Source organism: Leptonychotes weddellii, chromosome 3 (assembly GCF_054177405.1).
Source record: "Leptonychotes weddellii isolate Sample4059 chromosome 3, ASM5417740v2, whole genome shotgun sequence".
In the NCBI taxonomy this organism is placed as follows: Eukaryota; Metazoa; Chordata; class Mammalia; order Carnivora; family Phocidae; genus Leptonychotes; species Leptonychotes weddellii.
Genome location: NC_138371.1, coordinates 27,262,427 through 27,281,518, shown reverse-complemented (window position 1 = coordinate 27,281,518; position 19,092 = coordinate 27,262,427). Strand labels below are relative to the sequence as shown.

At 46.9% G+C, this 19,092-nt stretch overlaps 1 protein-coding gene across 4 annotated transcripts in view; it reads left to right on the top strand.

Moving 5' to 3' along the window:
* NRP2 (neuropilin 2) overlaps positions 1 to 19,092 on the top strand; it is a 115,829-nt gene that overhangs the window by 5,751 nt on the left and 90,986 nt on the right. For all 4 annotated transcript variants that reach the window (XM_081813810.1, XM_081813811.1, XM_081813813.1 and 1 more), the window contains exon 2: positions 9,349 to 9,526. In XM_081813810.1, the coding sequence (XP_081669936.1) occupies positions 9,349 to 9,526 (178 nt within the window). The remainder of the gene's footprint in view (positions 1 to 9,348; positions 9,527 to 19,092) is intronic.

The following is a 19,092-nucleotide window of genomic DNA, read 5'->3' as shown; positions in this document are numbered from 1 at the left end:
CCAAAAGTCCAGCTGGGAAAGACGAGGAAATAGAGATGAGATTTTCCTTTTTTAGAAGTTGGAGCAGAAGCATGATACCTTTCAATTTCTAGCGCTGTTGAGAAAGGACTTGAAACGTGACATCTGGGCAGTAGTTTATGTTGTCATTAACATATTTGAAGTAATTTATCATCTGACCGTTATCTGCCACTCTGTGATCTTTGCGGCACCCTCCTTGAGTGGCAAACATGAATTTGATCCCAGAAGTTAGTCTTTGTACCTTTCCTTCCAGGTAAGGAATTCACTTTTTTTTTTTAATTAACCCATTCCTGGAAGATACTGTGTAAGTTTGTCCTAGAGAGCCTACAGCGTTTTTCAAAGCTTTATCTGCCTTGATGAGAAATGGCCTCGGGGCTTAATGGTTTCATTACATAACAGGATTCAGTGAGGCTGGATTCCTGGACACAGTGGCCTTGTAGCGTGGCTGGCCCTCCAGGAGAAAGCATCTTCTGAAGGTTTAGGAAGCTGTCAAGTTTAGATAAGGCTGCGCTCCGATCCTGTGGGACCTTGGTTGTATTAATAAGAAGAAATTAATTTTTAACCACTGGGAACGTTGCCAAATTATGTGACCTTTGGCAGACCAGCTGTGCTATAAAAATAAATCCCCCATTTCTGAAAATGCTGCTCCTATCCAGTAGAACAATAACAATGTGGCATTTAGGATAGGGATGAGTGAGGTTGAGGTGACAGGAGAGAAATGGGAGTTGGCCAGCAAAAAACCCTCCATGTTGTGACACATGGTTTCAGACCTGGACATCCTATCCACACCACCCTCCCTCCCCCAAAGACACACCTTGGTTTCCGGTACACAGGAAAGAGGGCCAGGATGACAAGGAGCGCGGTGCCAGTGTGTGCAGGGAGGGGAGAAGATGTTAAGTGCTTCCAGCCCTCCCCACACCCCAGCCTTGAACACATCTCTCATTGTTCACACGGACAGATTACTGGCACGCGGGAAGAGCAAAGGGAGTTTTCTACACAGGCAAAACGTTTGTCTTTCCCTAAATGCCACTAAATAAGTTTGTCACGTAGGAGTTTTGGGGGGCCCTGCCTTGGGCTTCCCAGCTTCTGAAGCACTGAAGCCAGTCTGCCTAGGTTGAAAATCCAGCTCAGCCATTGGCCAGCTTAGCAGTCCAGAACATTCCATCTCTCTGTACCTCAATTTCTTTATCTGTAAAGTGTGTTTGATAGTAATACCTACCCCATCGGGGTTTTCTGTGCTATGGCAGATTACATAGAGTACTGTTTGGTCCAATTCTGAAAGCATTTATCTTCAGAAGAGCTTCAGTGAGGTTAACTGTATCTCGTGATCATAGAAAGTACATTATAACCATTGTGATAAGTTTATGCTATTTTTATGAGTTTTTGTAATAAGTAAATAATTATCATTCTCAGCTCTTACCCCACTGAACGTTTGTCTGTATTTTATAAGCTTCAGATGATCTCTCAGCACACTGTTCTTCAGAGAGCAATATTCTTTGCTGGATTTTCATCTTAGATTTACATATCCTCGTTGCATTTTTTTCTCTCTCTCCCTCCTTGTTCTTTTGCTCTCGGTGTTCTTGTCTCTACTTACTTTTTTTTTAATCTCTCCCCCTTTCCTTTCCTTATCTCCTCTTCCATCCTTTATCACTGCAAGTGTGCTCAGCAGGAAGCACTGTGCAGAAGGTGCTCTCCCGAAAGTTATTCTCCTCTGGCATCAAGGCCCCTCAGCAGCTGAACTCAAGAAACTCATCATAAAGACAAAACAGCTTTTACCCAGCAAGACTCTTAATAATCCCATTTCCCTCCGGGTCTTCATAAAAGAGTCATGATCTAATCCAGGAAAAAGGGAGGGGGCTGGGAATAACAAAAGGAAAGCTCTCCCCAGTAGCACGCAGTGGATGGGGCTGCCGGCCAGCCTAATGCACATATCCAGTGAATTCCTGCTCACCGCCTCCAAAGGTCCCGATAACCAATGATCTGGGCTCTGGCCAGTCTTTCAGCAAAGAAGATAAAGGGAATTGCAACCTACTGGGCCGAGCAGTAGTAGTAATAATTGTTTTTGGTAAAGGGGAAAAATAAAACAGATGTGCCCCAAAGGCATACTGGGGGCCAGGGGAAGGGAGATGGGGAGGGATAGGTAGAAGGAAGAGATCATCCATTATCAGCAAACAGTTCAGTGATGAAGTAGTAGTGTGCACCTTCCTGGTGCTACTGATAACGAATATCTAGAACTCACCTTTGGGAGGGTGAGAGAGGGAGGGGGTGAAGAAACCCTCAGATAAATTATTTTTACCATCACTAGGATTAAAATGTAAATATCCATTGAACTGCATCATTATTATCCGAGGTTTAGAATGTCTTTGGAGACCTGGTTCACATAACTGAACCTTGACTTATGACCAGGTATCATGATCCCAAACACGTTAACTGAAACTCTCAGTTCGCCACTAAAAAATCTTCACATTTAATAGCAGCTATGGGTTGGGACGGAAGGGTAGTACTAGAGAAGCAGAACAGTTTGAATAAGGCTTCCTCAGAGTTTGTGCTAGCTAGTAATACTTTTGGTGTTATGTTAGTCGACTAGTAATTGATGAATTCATCAAACCTCAATGAGTCTGACTTGGGCAAGGCTCTGGGTTTGATCCTATAAAGTTCACCAAAGATGAATGAGGAACGAGTCATGCTTTCAAGTTGCAGTGGTCCAGCGGAATGGTTAAGGCTGTCCGGAGCCCTCGCACACCTTAGAAGACGTTAAAGAGCTTCTGTCTTGGAGGTTTGAGATACGGAGGCTGGGAGAGTACCCTTGGTGTGGGAGACCAGGGAGGGTGGAGGTGGTATGTGAGCCTTGACTGAGAGGATGGATGGGCTTTAAAGCTGGAAAGGGGTATCAGGGGAAGATGAGAGCAGAGAAATGGACACTGGGTTTATTTGGGGAATACTCAGAAGCTGCAGTTTAGAATGTGTGGAGGGAAATAATTGCAAATAAGGTCAGAAATGATTCATTAGGCTAAATGAAAGGCCCCATTGCTAGGCCAAGGGGTTTGGATTTCATTCACTAACCAATGGGGAGCCCCTGACGTTTCACCATAAGCCTTCGGTTCAGTTAATCAAAATAAATGAAAAAAAAAATTATATTACCTTTTTTTCTCCTTTGGTTTTTGGAGAGAGCTCAAAATTATTCTTCCTCTATTTCCTTCCCCAAATGTCTGTTGAAATGGGCAGGAATTGTAATCCCAGATCTCTCATCAATGGCATCAAAATTGCATTTGCAACGAGGGCTGGAAAAGAGTGGACATAAATATAAGCTAATGATATTATATTGGCTGCCCTATTGGAATTGCATTTGTTTATGATATAAGATGACAAATAACAAGGTTACCACAGGTGGCATGATTCGAGGTCAGAGGAGGTAATCACATCAAACTTACGTCTTAACGATTACATGAAGGTTCATTTTTAGAATCCAGATTAAAGGGAAGTGATTTTCCAAAGGTCCCCTTTCCGGACCCAGTTCCCAGTTCTGTCCTCGGTGAATGCACTGGAGGTGTTTTGGAAGAGGAGCTTGCCTGGTTCCTACTCCTTTCTCCATGCTGATGTGCTGCCCTCCTCTCTCGCCCTCTCTTCCCCTCCTTCCTGCCCTCCCAGAGGTTCTTTTATTCAGATTTTGAACTTTATCACTGCAAAAGTTCACAGGGATTTCCATTTGCTGTGCCTTCAGGAGTGCATCCTTCACTGCCACCCGGCCCCATAAATTGAATAGATTGCATCCCTTCCCGGTTGCCTTAGGAAGTGGTCAAACAGCCGCATTCCTGGGCTGATGGATTGGCTCATTTCTTCCCAGCTTAAGCCAAGACACAGATTTTATGAGACTGTCTTGTGACAGACTGAAGTCGCTTTGAATAAAACAAAATCCAGCCTCAGCTCACAGAAATAACTCTTAAAAAGCAGCTTATCCGGGGCTAGTGAGCAAACTTTGGTTCAAACCCCGAGCAGGGGACTTAGATGATTCAGGCAAGGGATTTCAAGAAACTTTTTGGTCTTCCTTTCTATGCATCAGTGTTGCTCACATGCTCACACACAGAACTACGTATCCACAATATTTATAAATATGCAGCTACAGACTCGGTTAAGGAAAGAAACTCACGTCAGTAGGGCTAATGTGATTAAAAGACATTTGAACTCTCCGTCATGCAAGACAGGCATGCTCATTGGAAAAATCCTAGAGGTTGTTTCAAGGCTTAACAAACAGATGAAACAGGAGTAACACCTTGAATAAACATCTTGTTCTCTAGGAGGGGAGAGAATCTATGGGTTATAGGTATAGGATCTTTTCCCTACCTCATTATATAGGCCTTGAACTTAAGAACTGGAACTGACCTTTAGGATCACTCCTCTCGTTTTATGGATGAGAAAACACAGTCTCAGAGATGTTTCCTGACTTACCCAAGGCCGCACAGCTTGCCAGTGGTGAGACCATGTTGAAGACAAGGCTTCTTCTTGCTAATGAAGTGGCAAAGTGACAACCGTCTCTCTTTTTAAGCAGGAGAAAGAGCTGCTTCTTTACCTTGCTGCTAATAATGAAATGAAAGCAATGCCCTGGAAATAGGAGCAGGATGGGATTATGCTGTGGATAAAGGATAACTTATAGAGGAAATAAAGTCTCTTATTTTCAGGGAAAATGAGACCGACTGCTCTCCACAGGACCCTCAGGGATATACAAGAAATAGATGTCTACTAATCCTTCTACCCCTTCTCTTTCTTTTCTTTTTTTTTTAAAGATTCTTTATTTATTTATTTGACAGAGAGATAGTACAAGTAGGCAGAGAGGCAGGCAGAAGGAGAGGGAGAAGCAGACTCCCCGTTGAGCAGGGAGCCCGACGTGGGGCTCGATCCCAGGACCCTGGGATCATGACCTGAGCCGAAGGCAGCCGCTTAACCGACTGAGCCACCCAGGCGCCCCTACCCCTTCTCTTTCACGAAGCATTTTAAAGTAACAAGGGAACAGAGGTCTAGTTCAGTGGGTTTCCAACTGTGCTCCCCAAAGCCCAGCAGAGTTGACAAGGGAACTAAGGGGCCCAGAATCTACACCCCTTCTCGCCGCCCTACCTCCTGCACCCAAGAGAGCTCCACTTCTTTCTACCTGCTTTGGACATCGGAGTTCTGGGTAGAGTTTTGTTCGAAGAGAAAACAAACACTTCTAAGAAGAAGTTTGAAAACTCCATACTTGATTTAATCCACCCATTGAATTACAGTGTAGGAAGCTGAGACCGAGGAAGGTCATCGAGCAAAGAATCCACTGCCCTCTTCTTGTTACTCTGGGACCCCCCCCTCCCACTTCCCTTTCTAGCAACTCGGTCCCGTCATCCCAGACCCACCTCTGACAACAACCTAACTCTCCGGTCCCACGTTCAGCCAGTCCTAAACTTCCCTGTTTGGGCCAAGGCCATTTTCCTTCCGTTCAGCTAAGCGCAGTGATGGGACTGTTGTTTTGCTGAGGGACTGCTAGCAGGCTGTTGCCCAGCGTCACCTGGTGCCCTCGCCTGGCTGGGAGTGAGCCATTGTCATTCTAATTATTTAAAAGTATTCACAGCAGTCAGGGCTTCCTTTTAGTGAATGTTAGTGTCAAGTGCAGGCCATACGGTGTTCCTGTAAAACAACTCCGGTTGAATTTCCTTGGAAGGCGGACCAGATTTTTAGGGTTTTCTTTTACTTCTTCTCCTTACTTCCTGAAAATCAGCTATTACCAAGGAACTGGTGGTTTGTCTTCAGTTGGGTTCTGTAGAAGGGTGAGTTCCTTCTGAAGCTGGCAAAGAGCCTCAGAATTGTGAGTGGGTGGATACAAAATTGCTTTACCTTATCCAGAGCCGGGTTACCTCTAGGCCACATCAGATGGTGCTTAGGCCTCCGGCAAAAGGAGGGCTCCTGAGGAGGAGGGAAAAAAAAGAGAGAGAGAGAGACAGAACGATATAAATGTCAGAAATAATCTGACATTGACCATGTCCAATAAAAACACCGAAATACTCATCATGGGGGGGAAAAAATCAGACCTTCTTGACTTTAGGACTTATTATTCCCTTTCTTTCCAATTAGGTCTAAAGGTGTCACTTTAATCCTTTTATTCTTGGGCCTCTGAGGTCTATATCTGGCTGGAGCTGGCTCATCCCCCAGGCTGCTCTCCCAGATGTAGGAGAAAACCGGCTCTGAACAGCCTGGGGCAGGGTGTGCCTGCTTCTCTTTGGGAAATGAATTTGCCCCAGGTGAAAGGTATTCACAAAATAGCTGGAGAAAGAAGTCCCTTGTCAACTCACCGAACAGGGTCAGTAGCTCCAACTTCGACAGGGTCAACTTCCCTTCTGTATGTGGAGATTGGCCTAAAGGGGTTTGCCCTTGAGTTCAACTCTCTTTTGGCTGGGCTGGACTCCTCTGACACAGGACAGAGGGCATTTATGCTGTTCCTTCTGGGACACAAGCCAGGCCTCCGGAGTAATGGATGGTAGAGCTCTTCAGAAGAAAGTCTAGTTCATTTCTCCTGGGGGCGTGTTTGTGTTCAAGAAATGAAGGGTCCCCAAACCTGGAACTGAAACCTCAATGATCAAGAAGAGGTGTAGAAGGATTAAGTGTGTTTTCTTTACAAGTTTTACTGATATCTTTCCAGGATTCAGTCCTCTCCAAGAAAAATAGAGGCAGAAATTGTAGTATTTATCTTGGTGGCCATGTGTCTGTGCAAACGATGTGTGATATTTTACGAGTGGGTGTGAAAGTGTGTGCGGGGCTGAAGTGTGACTTTCTAATATGTGTATGTATCCGACGTCTGCTCAGTATCTATATAAGTGTGAGTGCCATGCAAACAAGAAGGTGAATTTATACATGCTTTGGTATTGAAGGGGTTAACTACACCAAAGCAAAGGCAGAGGTTCTAATGAGTTTTCAAAAATTTTAATAAAGTGCCTTAATTTTCTTCAGATAAAGAAAGGACAGAAAAAAAGAAATGAGTTACTCTTTTTTCTTTCCGTTAAATTTTTACCATGGAAAATACAGACTATCAGCTATGGATTATATATAGTTTCAAATTTTTTTGAGTGGGGAAGTGATTTCTCTTGGTGTGGATGGGAAATGAAACCTTCCTATGAGGAAGTTTCCTGTCTTTATTGCTGATTGTGTGTGCCTGGTCTGATTCCTAAAAGCTTGAACATGGTGGGGTGGGGGGAGTTGAGGAGGAGAAGTTCTCCTTTTGGGAGTGGCTGGAGAGAAGCAGAGCAGGGGTGGGAGGAGGGAGAGAGCGTGGATGATGTAGAAACCATCACAATTACTGAACAGGAGCTCTGCTCGGGGTCCCTCTGGTGAGTTACAAGGCGAACAGTGTGGTTTGGGGGTGAGTGTGAGTCAGGGCTGCAATTTTCAGCAAAAGAGCGGGCAGAAAATCCCCTCCCCTGCTAGCCTGGTAAGAGCCGCTGGTGAGCTAAGTCCCCACACCTCTGCTTTCTCAGAGCGTCCTTCTCAGCCCGATCGCATGTGCCTGAGCCAGCACCAGCGGGCCACAGTTCGACTTGCTGGAAGGTGCTGGGTACCTGGCATGGCAGTGGTGTGGGCAAGGCTGCGGGGATTGGCTGCGGAGGGATGGGCGGTCCCGGGCCTCCTGTCTGTCTGCGGGAGGGCTGGGCCCATTGTCCTGCTGGACTGGGGAGGGTGCAGGGTCATTAGTTAGAGGATGATGTGGGCTCTGCTAGCCAGAGGAAATGGCCTGCTTTTGTTTTCTACCCGGTAGGAAATGGAACCTGAATCCATTAGATTCTGGGCAGTTCAACACGGCACAGTTTGAGCACTTGGAGGCACGATGCCTAAAAGGCTACTTGTGTGGATTTGTGTGTCCCAACCACCATTGTGCGGCATGCCCATCTTTTATGCATTTAAAGCCTGTCAGGCTGGTAATCTAAAGCAGAGGTCTGGAAGACAGTAATGCCAACAGACATGGGGAATAGTAAAGTGCACCTGTAGAGTTAAAAAATGCATGACCCTTTCCCTCAAAGAGCGAACACAGGAGAAAGACCCCGTCCTGTAGGGTGGCTGCTGAGCCGTAATGCATAATTCACGGGCCCGTGCTGCTCCATGCAGATGGCGATATTAAATTGTGATTGATGCTAAGAAAGGCGCACATCTCAGGAAGGTCTCTGGGAGGCTTCTGAATATTTCCAGGTCTCTCGTGCCTTCCCGTCCTCTGTTCTACTGTGGTATTAAGCAAACCCCCCCCCCATTTCCCAGGAGCCCCTCCTGGGGATTACAGAACTTTGCTCCCAAATATATGAGATTCTTCAAATGTCATCACCCACCTTTTCTGCCTTTGAAGTCGCCCCCTTGCCTCCTGGCCCACAGGAAGCTGTTTACCTCCAGCCAGGCCCTGCTGGGAAGGAGGGGACAGCTACCCCCCCTGCAGTGGCCTTTCAAATGGCCGGGTCCCGGTTGCTGCTGGACAAAGCAGCAGCACACTCTGGTGGTGGTGACGAGGCAGGAGGGACGGCGGGTAGAAAGCAAGGGAAAAACACAAAGCACTTTTGTCGAAGCTCTGAGGTCAGAGCCAGTGAATTCTCCAATGCAGATTTTTTCCACTCGGTGTATAATGAAATAATAAATCAAATTTGTGGTGTATGTAGAATTAAATGTTTGGGGTTTTTGCTTTTTCTTTCTCAAAAAAAAAAAAGAAAGAAAGAAAGAAGAAGAAGAAACAGCAGCTAAAATCACCCTCCAGGGCCTATTCCGGCCCAAAGCTGAAAATGTTTCCTCCACATCACATGTAATTGTTACCAGGCTCGCTTGTGGGTCGGCACCACAAAACCACTATTGTCAGTTCCCAGAGCCCTTACTTCTGGCGGCCTGGGCTGGGCTGGGAGACACCCAATGAAATGAAGGATTTATGAGATAAAGATAGAGATGAGAGGTTCGAACAAGAAGATGGGCCAAGAAGAGGAGACGAGAAAAGGCAGGGGGCATGTTACGTTTGCCGCTCTCTTGTTTGTTTCATCTCAGGCCATGTAATTGGGAATGTTTATGATCATTTTCTGGAATATTTTGATTTGGGGAGTGTGTGTGATTGTGCACGTGTGTGTGTGTGTGTGTGTGTGTGTGTGTGTGTTCAGTTGGGTGAGTGCGGGGGGATGAGCTGAAATAATCTCTTCCACTGAATGAGTAAGTAGGTTAGTCTTCTGGACTGCCATAAAAGGTCTGTAAAACAGTTTTAATCAGCCACTGGTAGGGAAGAGAAACGGAGAGGGGAAAAAAAAAAGAGGCTGTAGCATATTTGAAGTTCTTTGGGTTCTTTGCCTTCTCTTTCAGACTCACCCTGTGGAGGTCGTTTGAATTCCAAAGATGCTGGCTATATCACCTCCCCAGGTTACCCCCAGGATTACCCATCCCACCAGAACTGCGAGTGGATTGTTTATGCCCCTGAACCCAACCAGAAGATTGTCCTCAACTTCAACCCTCACTTCGAAATCGAGAAGCACGACTGCAAGTAAGCGCCTGATTGTACATCCGTGAGCCACACACTCCTACCCACTGCCCTGGCTCCTGCCTCTTCTGCCACCTAATGCCACCTAACCCCTAACCCACCTGCTGAACAGTGGCCCCCAGAGGGAAACCTCAAGATGACGTTCTCTTTCGGGGGAAATAAAGGCCTAGGGGATCCCATAGTATGGAGGAAAGAGCCTTCTTGAGTGAAGAGTGTAGAGAATAGCGCCCTATCTTCAAAGCGGGCAGTGGAGGAGAATTCCATCTAGGGGCTGGGGGTGGACTGCAATATACCAGCTCTTGACTTTGGAATTTCCTTTCCCCCTGGAGATCTCCCCATTTCCACCGCCACCACCACATGTAGAAACCCCACCAGCTTCCTTAATGAACTAGTAGCCAGATCCCCACGTGGAGACTTCCTCTGCATCCAGCCCTAGAGGATCAGCCTGTTATTTTATGAAGCAGCAGCTGGTTTCCTTACAGAAAGAGAGTTAAAAATCTGAGTCTACACTGGTAGGTCTAAGATTCGCAATGGTTCTTGTTACCTGTGCTGTCTCAAAGCTGATGTTACAGATTTATTTCACCGACACCCTTCTAACTGCTTTACAAATATCACTCTATCCAGTCCTCACAGTGGCCCTGGGAAGTCGGTGGTGTCAGGACTAGCATTTTGCAGATGAGAAAACCGAAGCCCAGAGAGCTTGTCAGTCACCCGAGGAGGCTCAGTTGGTCTCATAACATCAGTCCTGCCACCTTGGAAATGTGCAGCTTAGGAGATACCAAGTGGGCATTTAGACAGCCATGAGTGCTTTAGAAATGCCTTCTTGACACCAAAGTCCCTTAAATTAAGGTGAAGGAGCAGGTAGCTTTGTAATGTCAAGAATTCGTGAATGTGCTTTGTACCATCTAGTGGACTCTATCTGAAAGTCTTTGGTCATTGAAACAATAGTGCAAATTTTCTGTGCAGAAAAGAATGTACCAGTGATCATGTCCTGCTCCAAATGTGCCCCTATGATGTGCCCTACCACTGGGTGTTCAGTGTCCCCTTATGATTCCTAAACAGTCTGGACATTCCTTGTGACCAAGGCGTTGCAAGTACGGAAAAATTAATAAAGGGGCCAGCTGGTGAGAAAGGTGCAAGGGAGCAGGCCTACCTCCGGGCCAATGCATCCTCGTGGAGGAGACAAGGCCCCCCTTGAACCAGGGCTAGACTGTGAGGCGGTGCATTGATGTCATTGTTATCCTCCTAGGACTACTTCACACCTACATAATGGTTTTCTCCTAGCAAGAGGTAGTCTGCACTGAAAACCAGAGGGTTTCTGGGATGGCTGCCTCATGTGACGAAGAGTCATAAGATGGATTTTCTAATCCCAGATCTACTCTTGATCAGTGGATGACATAGGGTAACTCATCAGTTCCTCTTTGTCTGAGTTAAATGCACAGCCTGATACACTCGTACAGCATCTCAGGTCTGCTGAGTCCCTGCAGTGGACTTTAGCAAGAGTTTCTGTTCGAAGAGCTCCTATATTGGATGTTTTTGCTCCCAGTGCCTTTGGCTGGGCTGTAGAAGGTTGGCACAGACAGCAGCGTAATGCACAGAGAGCTTGCGTCTGAGCTCCGAGAAATTCGACTAAGCACCTCTGTCGACTGAGGGCCAAATTCTGTTATGCTTATGCCAGCAAATCTCCCAGGGAAATTGCTAAGGGGTCATCTTATGTATATTCATATTGGAAGTAGAGGAAGGCATGGCTTTTGGAAGGAAAAACTCAGGGAGCCATGTTGGGAAGTATGCAAGGCCAGGAAAACATGCTCCTGCCCTGTTTGGGGCCACGGGGGCCGCCTTCCCCCCGCAGGACTCAGCCCCAGGGGTGGGGAGAACTCAGGTTGCTGGAGTCTCTGGCAGCAGAAGGGGACAAGGATGTTGCCTCTTGCTGGACTTGAAGTAGGGGAAGCAGACAAGTTACAGGTTATCTTCTGGCTTATCATCCTTACTAAGTAGCTTCCTGTTTTTCTCCCCACTCCGCCATGGATGCTTCTAGCTTGAACTGAAAAGATCAGGAAGGTCAGAAAAAAAATCTTTCTGGGGTCTCTTTTCCCCAGTGCCAAGTTGTCAGAAAGGCTCGGCTGGGGTCAAGCCTCCACTACTTAACCTCGTCCTTAATTCTCTCTCCCTCCCCCCCCCATTTCCCCTCCATTCCCCATTTCTCTGTCATTCTTGTTGATTTTTTTTATTTAGAAAGACACATCCGGTTCTCTCAATCTCTCACCCTGCAAGGTATTTTTAACATTCTTCCCCGGCTATTTGCCTTCAGAATAAATGAGCTTCTCCTCCCCCACTGCCTTGTTCCACTAGCTGGTGAGAGGAACAATTAACCTAACTGAAGTGTTCGAAGTTCTGTCTGGTTCCCCGTCTCTCCCACTCTGTCCAAGGGAGATCCCGGGTTTGGAAAGCACTTACTACCAAAGGAAATTAGACTCCTTTCTCTTTTCATTTCCGGTGCATGTTTTGAATTGGCCTTGACTCTCCAGGCCCAAAGCGTGGATGGACGCTTACCAAGAGAATGCCTCCTGCACTGTCCTCTCCCCTTGACAGGGCATAGCGGCAAGACCCCTGCAAAAAGGAAAAAAAAAAAAAAAGGAAGAAGGTAGCAGGAGGGGAAGAATGAAGGGGGGGAATCGGAGGGGGAGACGAACCATGAGAGACGATGGACTCTGAGAAACAAAGTGAGGGTTCTAGAGGGGAGGGGGTGGGAGGATGGGTTAGCCTGGTGGTGGGTATTGAGGAGGGCACGTTCTGCATGGAGCACTGGGTGTTATGCACAAACAATGAATCATGGAACACTACATCTAAAACTAATGATGTAATGTATGGGGATTAACATAAGAATAAAAAAGTAAAAAAAAAAAAGGGAAAGTGAGTAAGAGCAGCAGGAAAAAGCCAGCCCCACCGTGGAGGAAGAGGAAGGGCCGCGGTCAACACCTCCCCGTCCTCCCATGTGCAGGAGTAACTGCAGAGGTTGCCCCGAGATCCAGGAGCAGGCCCGGCCTGGTGGCCCCTGGGCCCTTGGCTCTCTGTGCCTTGAAATCCACAACTCAAGGGTTGAGCCCATTGAAGAATAAACCCCAGACAGACCTTTTCCCTTTAACGGCCGCTTGTTAATTTTGCTTGGAAACTTTCACTCACAGCCCCAGCTTTGCCTGAGTCAGCCATCTCAGGCCACCACCATCTGTGGGGAGCTCTCCGACTCCTCCCTCGGGCTGTGAGCAGGAATCCAAACCCCCAGCACCCGCAGGCTGCTCTGTGGGCAGAAACCAGAGGCCCGCATGGCCTGGCCACACAGACGTGGCCGAGGGACCAAAGGGCAGGACTCAAGGCCCTCTGAGCGAACAGGGAGAAGCCACTCACTCCCTGTGGTGAGGAAGAGGGTACTGCTGCTTTTCACCTGAGTCATCCGGCAGTAGGCGGGACACTAGGGCTTTAGAAACATATGTACACAGACTTGAATCTTTTTCCATTTCTAAAATCTAAGATATATGCGTTTTTTAAGAACACCCACCTGCATATGATACACAGCTTATTCATGAGTCCTCAGACCGGCATGGCATCCCTCCCCATCCCAGAGGCCCAAGTAAAACCAAAACCAAGAGTCTGGGCCCTGTTAAGAATTGGTCATTTCCAGATGGGTGTCTTGGAAAACGTGCTTCACAAAGTGCACAAACCACTAGGAAGACCTGAAAGAACATTTCTTGGGCTAAAGAACCCACACGAAGTTTATAGGAATGATTTTATGCGTGCATTTAGTGCAGCTTCATCTCATTTACCATGGGAGAACCGCGCTCCATCCAAGGGAAATGTTTAGATACACAAACCTACTCCTATTCAGAGTTCCAAAGGTCTTTTTTGAAAGGATTTCTGATAAAGAACATTCTAAATCCCGTGCCACACTTCCCTGTCTTCTTAAACAAAACCAATAGTAAGGGGAGTCAACTTTTCCTTGATGATTCAGGCCTCTAATTTTAAACTTCAGTTTTTGAGACCGAGGCCGAGTAATGTCCAATTTGGATCAGGGAGGTTGAGAGTTGAGTTTTTGTTGACCTTTTAAACTTCCCAGGCCTCAGTTTCCTCACCTGCAACACTGATAAGTACTTTGCAAGATTGCTTTGTCTTGTCTATATGGATTCACAATGAATTAGCAACCGCATTAGCATCTTTGTCCTTTGTCACGGGAAATTCTGCGACTTTTTTCTATCAATACTCTTGCTGTCACTTCCTGTTAGGTGTATGCCTGCTTCCTGGAGCCTTCCGCTTCTGACTTGTTTTACTCTTTTATTGTGTTGTACGGATTTTGCTTCTGGAGGTCTTACTGTCCATTGGGAAGTGCTGGTTCTGGGCTCTCGGCTCTGCCCCAAGCCAGCGTGTCTGCTCGGCTTCAGTCGGCCAAGCTCATGGCCGAGCAGGCTCTGGGACACACCCTCAGGGACAGAGTGTGAAGAGTATCAGTGCACGGAGTCCCCTGCATCAATTGAGGTGCTCAAGGTCTTTTCTTCTGAAACCCTCCCCCCAAAGCCCACCCATGTTCTAGATATTGGAGGTTTAGGGATATTTGGCCTCTAGCTAAGTGTCCTGGATAAACAAGGTACTCTTGTATTTATGGCCAGAGGAGCTCTCTAAATCGTAGTTGTGTCTATTTCCCCCAAAGTAGGGGATAATATCTTAGAGAGGTAGCAGCTTCCCAGGTTGATAAACTGACTCCAGTCAACATAGGGAACAGACCAGACCTCAATAATCTAGCCCCTCCCCGCCCAGTCAGTAGTGACTTCCTATGCTCAGTGAGCACCATCCATTCCAGTCAAACAGCCAAAGACAACCTTATAGCTGCATGAGACCCTGTGAGTGCCCAGTGCTTGGACCTGCCTCCCTCTCCCCTCCATAGGGACCAACTGAACACTCCCCTCCTCCTCCCCTCTGTTTCCTTGATTCTTCCAGTTATGGGTCCCAATGCCGAACTCCCAGAGCATTGTGTATTGCCTTGATTTGCTGGCTTGCCTTTAGTTCATGGGTGGTCAATGTTGTATTCTGAGCATGTAAATTCTCTAAGGGCATGGGCTACATATTTCATTTCTATACCCCCAGGACACCTGGTCTTGGAGTATTAAGCAGGTGCATGCATATGATTGTTTCGGTGGTATTTTTACATTTGAGTTACCAGGACATAGGTCAGCATGGCATGAACCTGCACTGGAAGCAGACAGAGCTGTCTTCCCTATGCGTCCATCTTGTGATGTGATATAATGAGAGCAGGAGGATGAGACACGGGCTTATGGAGCTCACTAAGCTCTCTGTGACTTGGCCTTCCACCAACAAGATGGCAATGGTCCATGCATTCATTCGTAGTTACTAAACACCTACTATGTACCACACATAATGATAGCATTGGGAATGCAGTGGTGAGTAAATCCTATTCCTTGTCTTCATGGAACTGAGAGTTTAGGAGCAAGTTTGGGGCGCCTGGGTGGTTCAGTCAGTTAAGCATCTGACTCTTGATTTTGGCTCAAGATCAAGTCCCATGTCGGACTGAGTATAGAGCCTGCTTAAGATTCTTTCTCTCTCCCTCTGCCCCTCCCCCCCTGCATTTGGGCACACACACTCTCTCTCTCTCTAAACAAATAAAATAAAATAAAAAATTTAAAAAATATATGGTTATTGATGATAAAGCTACCACATCTAGAGCATCACCTCTGAGACCAGCACTTTGCTGAGTGCTTCACATATATCGTCTCATTGATCCTTGAATCAAAACAATGCGAAGTCATTGTTACTCTTCCCGTTTTACAGATGAAGAAACTTGGACTTAAAGAATAACTTCTGGCCCCAGGTCCCACCCGTGGAAATGGCAGAGAAGGGATTTGAAGCCGGAATGCCCTGCTCTGCAACCTGTGCTCTTTACTCTTATGATCTTCGCCTCCCCCAGCACTGTGTATGTCCACTGCGGATATGCTCCGGGCATGATATGTGAGCTCACAGCACTGAGATCCAGCCTAGGCTGGGGAGATCAGGGAGGGCTCCCTGGAAGAACTGATCCCAAAGAAGTTAGCCAGGCAGAGCGGAGGTGTATATCTCTGGTGGTCCATGTAGAAAGCATCACGTCAAAGACAAGACGGGGAAATAATCTGATGCCTTAGGGAACCACAGTAAATGAAGGGCCATCCTTGTGACTTGCTGATCAGCAAAACTCCTTTTCAGTGAAGAGGTGCCTGAGCAATGCTATTGAATTTTGTTTCCTGGCCCAGTGACTTGCACCATCTTAGAGAGGGGCTGTGGTCAGGAAGCAGGAAAGACTAAGATTTTAAGGACTCTTTGCTGCTCCCACCCTCCCTGACCAGGCTCTCTACAGTTTTATACCCTATGTCCAGGGACAACCCCTCTCTGGCCCCCAGTTTAATGCCTGAACCTGGGGTTTGGCCTGGAAAAAACCAGGTAACACTGGATTAAGCTCCACCTGTCATTTTATTCCTACACAGGGCTCTCTCTGAACACATGTCTCTTTCCTAAGAAGAGAGAGCAGGAGGCCACATTGCCCAAATGGAGGTGTGGCTTCAGCTGGTGTCCACCCGAGTCTCTGGAAATTGAAACAGAGTATAAGTTCTCCGGTTCAAGAGAGTGTCTTGCACTCAGGAGAGAGCCTCAGGTTGATTACTCATGACATGGTTATAGATTTACTGCCTGCCCAACCACAGAAATATTCTGATTCCCCCAAGGAGCCAATGAGCGGCAATATTTTTCTGTATTGCAACAACCCTGCTAATGACAGAAACAGATCCCCCTGCAGGTACATGGTGCAATAAAATGGGACAGCCCTGCTGACTCTAGCTTAGCTGGCAGCCGACCCCGGCTCACCAACCTTGACCAAGGCCTCCACCCAGCAACTTCACTTGCTGAAGAAGTGGGGAAAAAACATCACAGATTGTTCTCCTCCTCCCACCAAGGTTAAAGAGCAGTTGGGAAAACGGTTATTTTTGGCAGTTTGTTTTTAAATACACGATGTTGCAATCGCAGTGCTCCAAATGGAAGCTTCGCTGTGGATGTCCTTCTTAACATGGCATTTTATCTCCTGATTGAGAAAATCACTTGAGGTTTTCTAGTACACAATCCCACTTGTTCTGCCTCTCAACCCTGGCACCTTCTCTGAACCCAGAGGTCCCAGAGGGCCAGCATCTTACCCCATGTAACTGCATGTAATTCTCCCAGCTAATTACACCGGGTGAGAGTCTGTCTTCAGAAATTCAGTGGGAGCTCAGGGTGGGGAGGGGATAAAGAAGAGAAGGAAAGAGACCAAGTAAAGAAATTAGATTTTTCTTAAAAAGCGATTTGTGTATTTTCCTATAGTCATGTGTCGTATGGAAAATAAGATGTTCTCTTTGTTTTGTCCTGTTTAATGGCAGGCGGATTGAAACCTTAGGATTAAGAGCAACTCAATAGATAATTTAATTCCATTCTTCTACATCTGCCTGGATAAATCATCCCGGAAAAAAATATATACATATTAGCTGCCCTTGTCTTTCCTTCTAGAAAAGAGCTTCCATAATCGACCTTCATTATAAAACCTAGGGCCTCACAACTCATCTCAGTGATTGCAGAGTAGATGGTTGTATTTAATTTACATAATCAGAATTTTTTTCCCTGGAAGGAAAATCCCTGAAAAATGTTAGCTGGGTCAGAATAAAATTTTTAAAAAGAAGAAGAAAGAAAAACATGTGAACTGGGCTTACGTTTGGAAAGCTATCAAAGGACTTCACATGATGAAAGAAATCCACATGATTTTTTTATGCTTTTTTTCCTACCTTTGTAGCCAAGCATCTTGGCAGTCTCTCTCTCTCTCTCTATATATATACATATATATATATATGTATATATGTATATATACATACATACATATACACACATGGGACTCACGGGACTGGGTACTACTGTTATTCCCATTTAACAGATGGGTACACTGTGAGAGTGATCTCACAGATAGTAATGGTAGGGCTGGAATTTGAAGCCCACCACCCAAAGCTGCCTTTATATGCCTGTATCCTCGTACCTAGAGCTCTCACCCACTGTCCCCAGGCTTAGGTATTTGAGACCTCTCTGATTTCTTTAGATATCCTTGACAAGTCTTTTCTTTTCCCCTTCCGTCTCTTATTCCTTTTCTTTGCCTCTTCCTGCCATGGGGTCATCTCCGGATGCCGGCAGGGCAGTCAAGGGGAGAGAGGTCTTTCTGTGACGCTCTGTCGATGGTCTCTGTCTGCCTCCCTGTCATCTACCTCCTACTCCCCGGGTCCCCTCCAGCCCCCCTCGCCATCCTCTTCAAATTCCCTGCCATCCCATCGCCTCCCTCTGCAGCTGGAATCCGAAGATGTGAGGGCTAGTAATAGAGTGTCAGCGGAAGTAATTGATTCCTCACACACACAGAATTCTCCTGCCTTCAGTGTCAATGGAGCTGAACCAGAGTCTTGGAGGTGAGCGAGACATGTAAACAGTCCATGGCTGAGCTGTCAGGGTGAAGCTAGACACACCGAAGAGCAAGCGAGAGGGAGAACGATGGAACAAATAATTGTTTTATTGGGAAGAAAAGGAGTAAATAATATTTCAGCCCAGGAATTGGCAGTTTGAAAGAGATGGTTGGAGAGAGCGAGAAGCAGAAGGAAGCACGACGCAGGTTTTAATGGAAGAGTTTTTCTTTGTCTCAAGGTAGGAGGTTTTGTCCTCACCCCACCCCCCCTCCCATTATCATCATTATTATCATTAAAATAATTACCGTAACAATTACAGTTGATGAGACCTCGAGTTTATAGAGCACCTTTCATCTAAAAGTTCAAAGTGATTTATCTATGTGTCATCCCTTTGAGAGTGGTAGGAGGGTAAGAAAGTACTTTCTTTTTTTTTTTTTTTGGTCTTATCCGCTGGGAAACTGAGGTCCAAGCAGATATAGGATTCCGTCTAAGCCTCGGGGCAGGCAGCTGGGTTAAGTGCTGGGGTGCTGACGGCTCTTCTGGGGGTCTCTGCTGCCCTCCTGCCCACCAGGGCCCTTACACTTGTGCGACCCTCACAGCTCATCCCTGCCACTAGTGCTCCCTCCCCCCATGCGGCCACCCCCCCCCCCCGGCTGTCCCCCCCCAGTCGGTAGCTGTGCATCCAGGCAGCCAGCAGTTCCGTGCACAAAGCAAACTGTCTGCGATGCTGTGGGATAAAGGTCCTTCAAGGTCTGACTCACACTGCTCCCATCCTGCTAGGAGACTTCCTGCAATCTGGTTCCCTTTCTTGTAGAAGCTGCTGTCCTTTCTAGACATATTTCTTCCTAGTCTTAGGGAACCTCCAGCCAAGAGAACCCAATATTCCTGAACTTTTGCTGCTTCCACCGCCCCCGCCCCGCGCCCCCCCCCCCCCCCCGATGCTGGCCAGTTCTTGCAAAATACAGGGCCATTTCTGTGATGAGGAGGGGCAAGTGCTTCAAAATGCTCCCAGCGCAGCCACAGCGCCTTCACAACCCAGCCATCGGGGAGTGCACCGTTCACCCAGTGCTG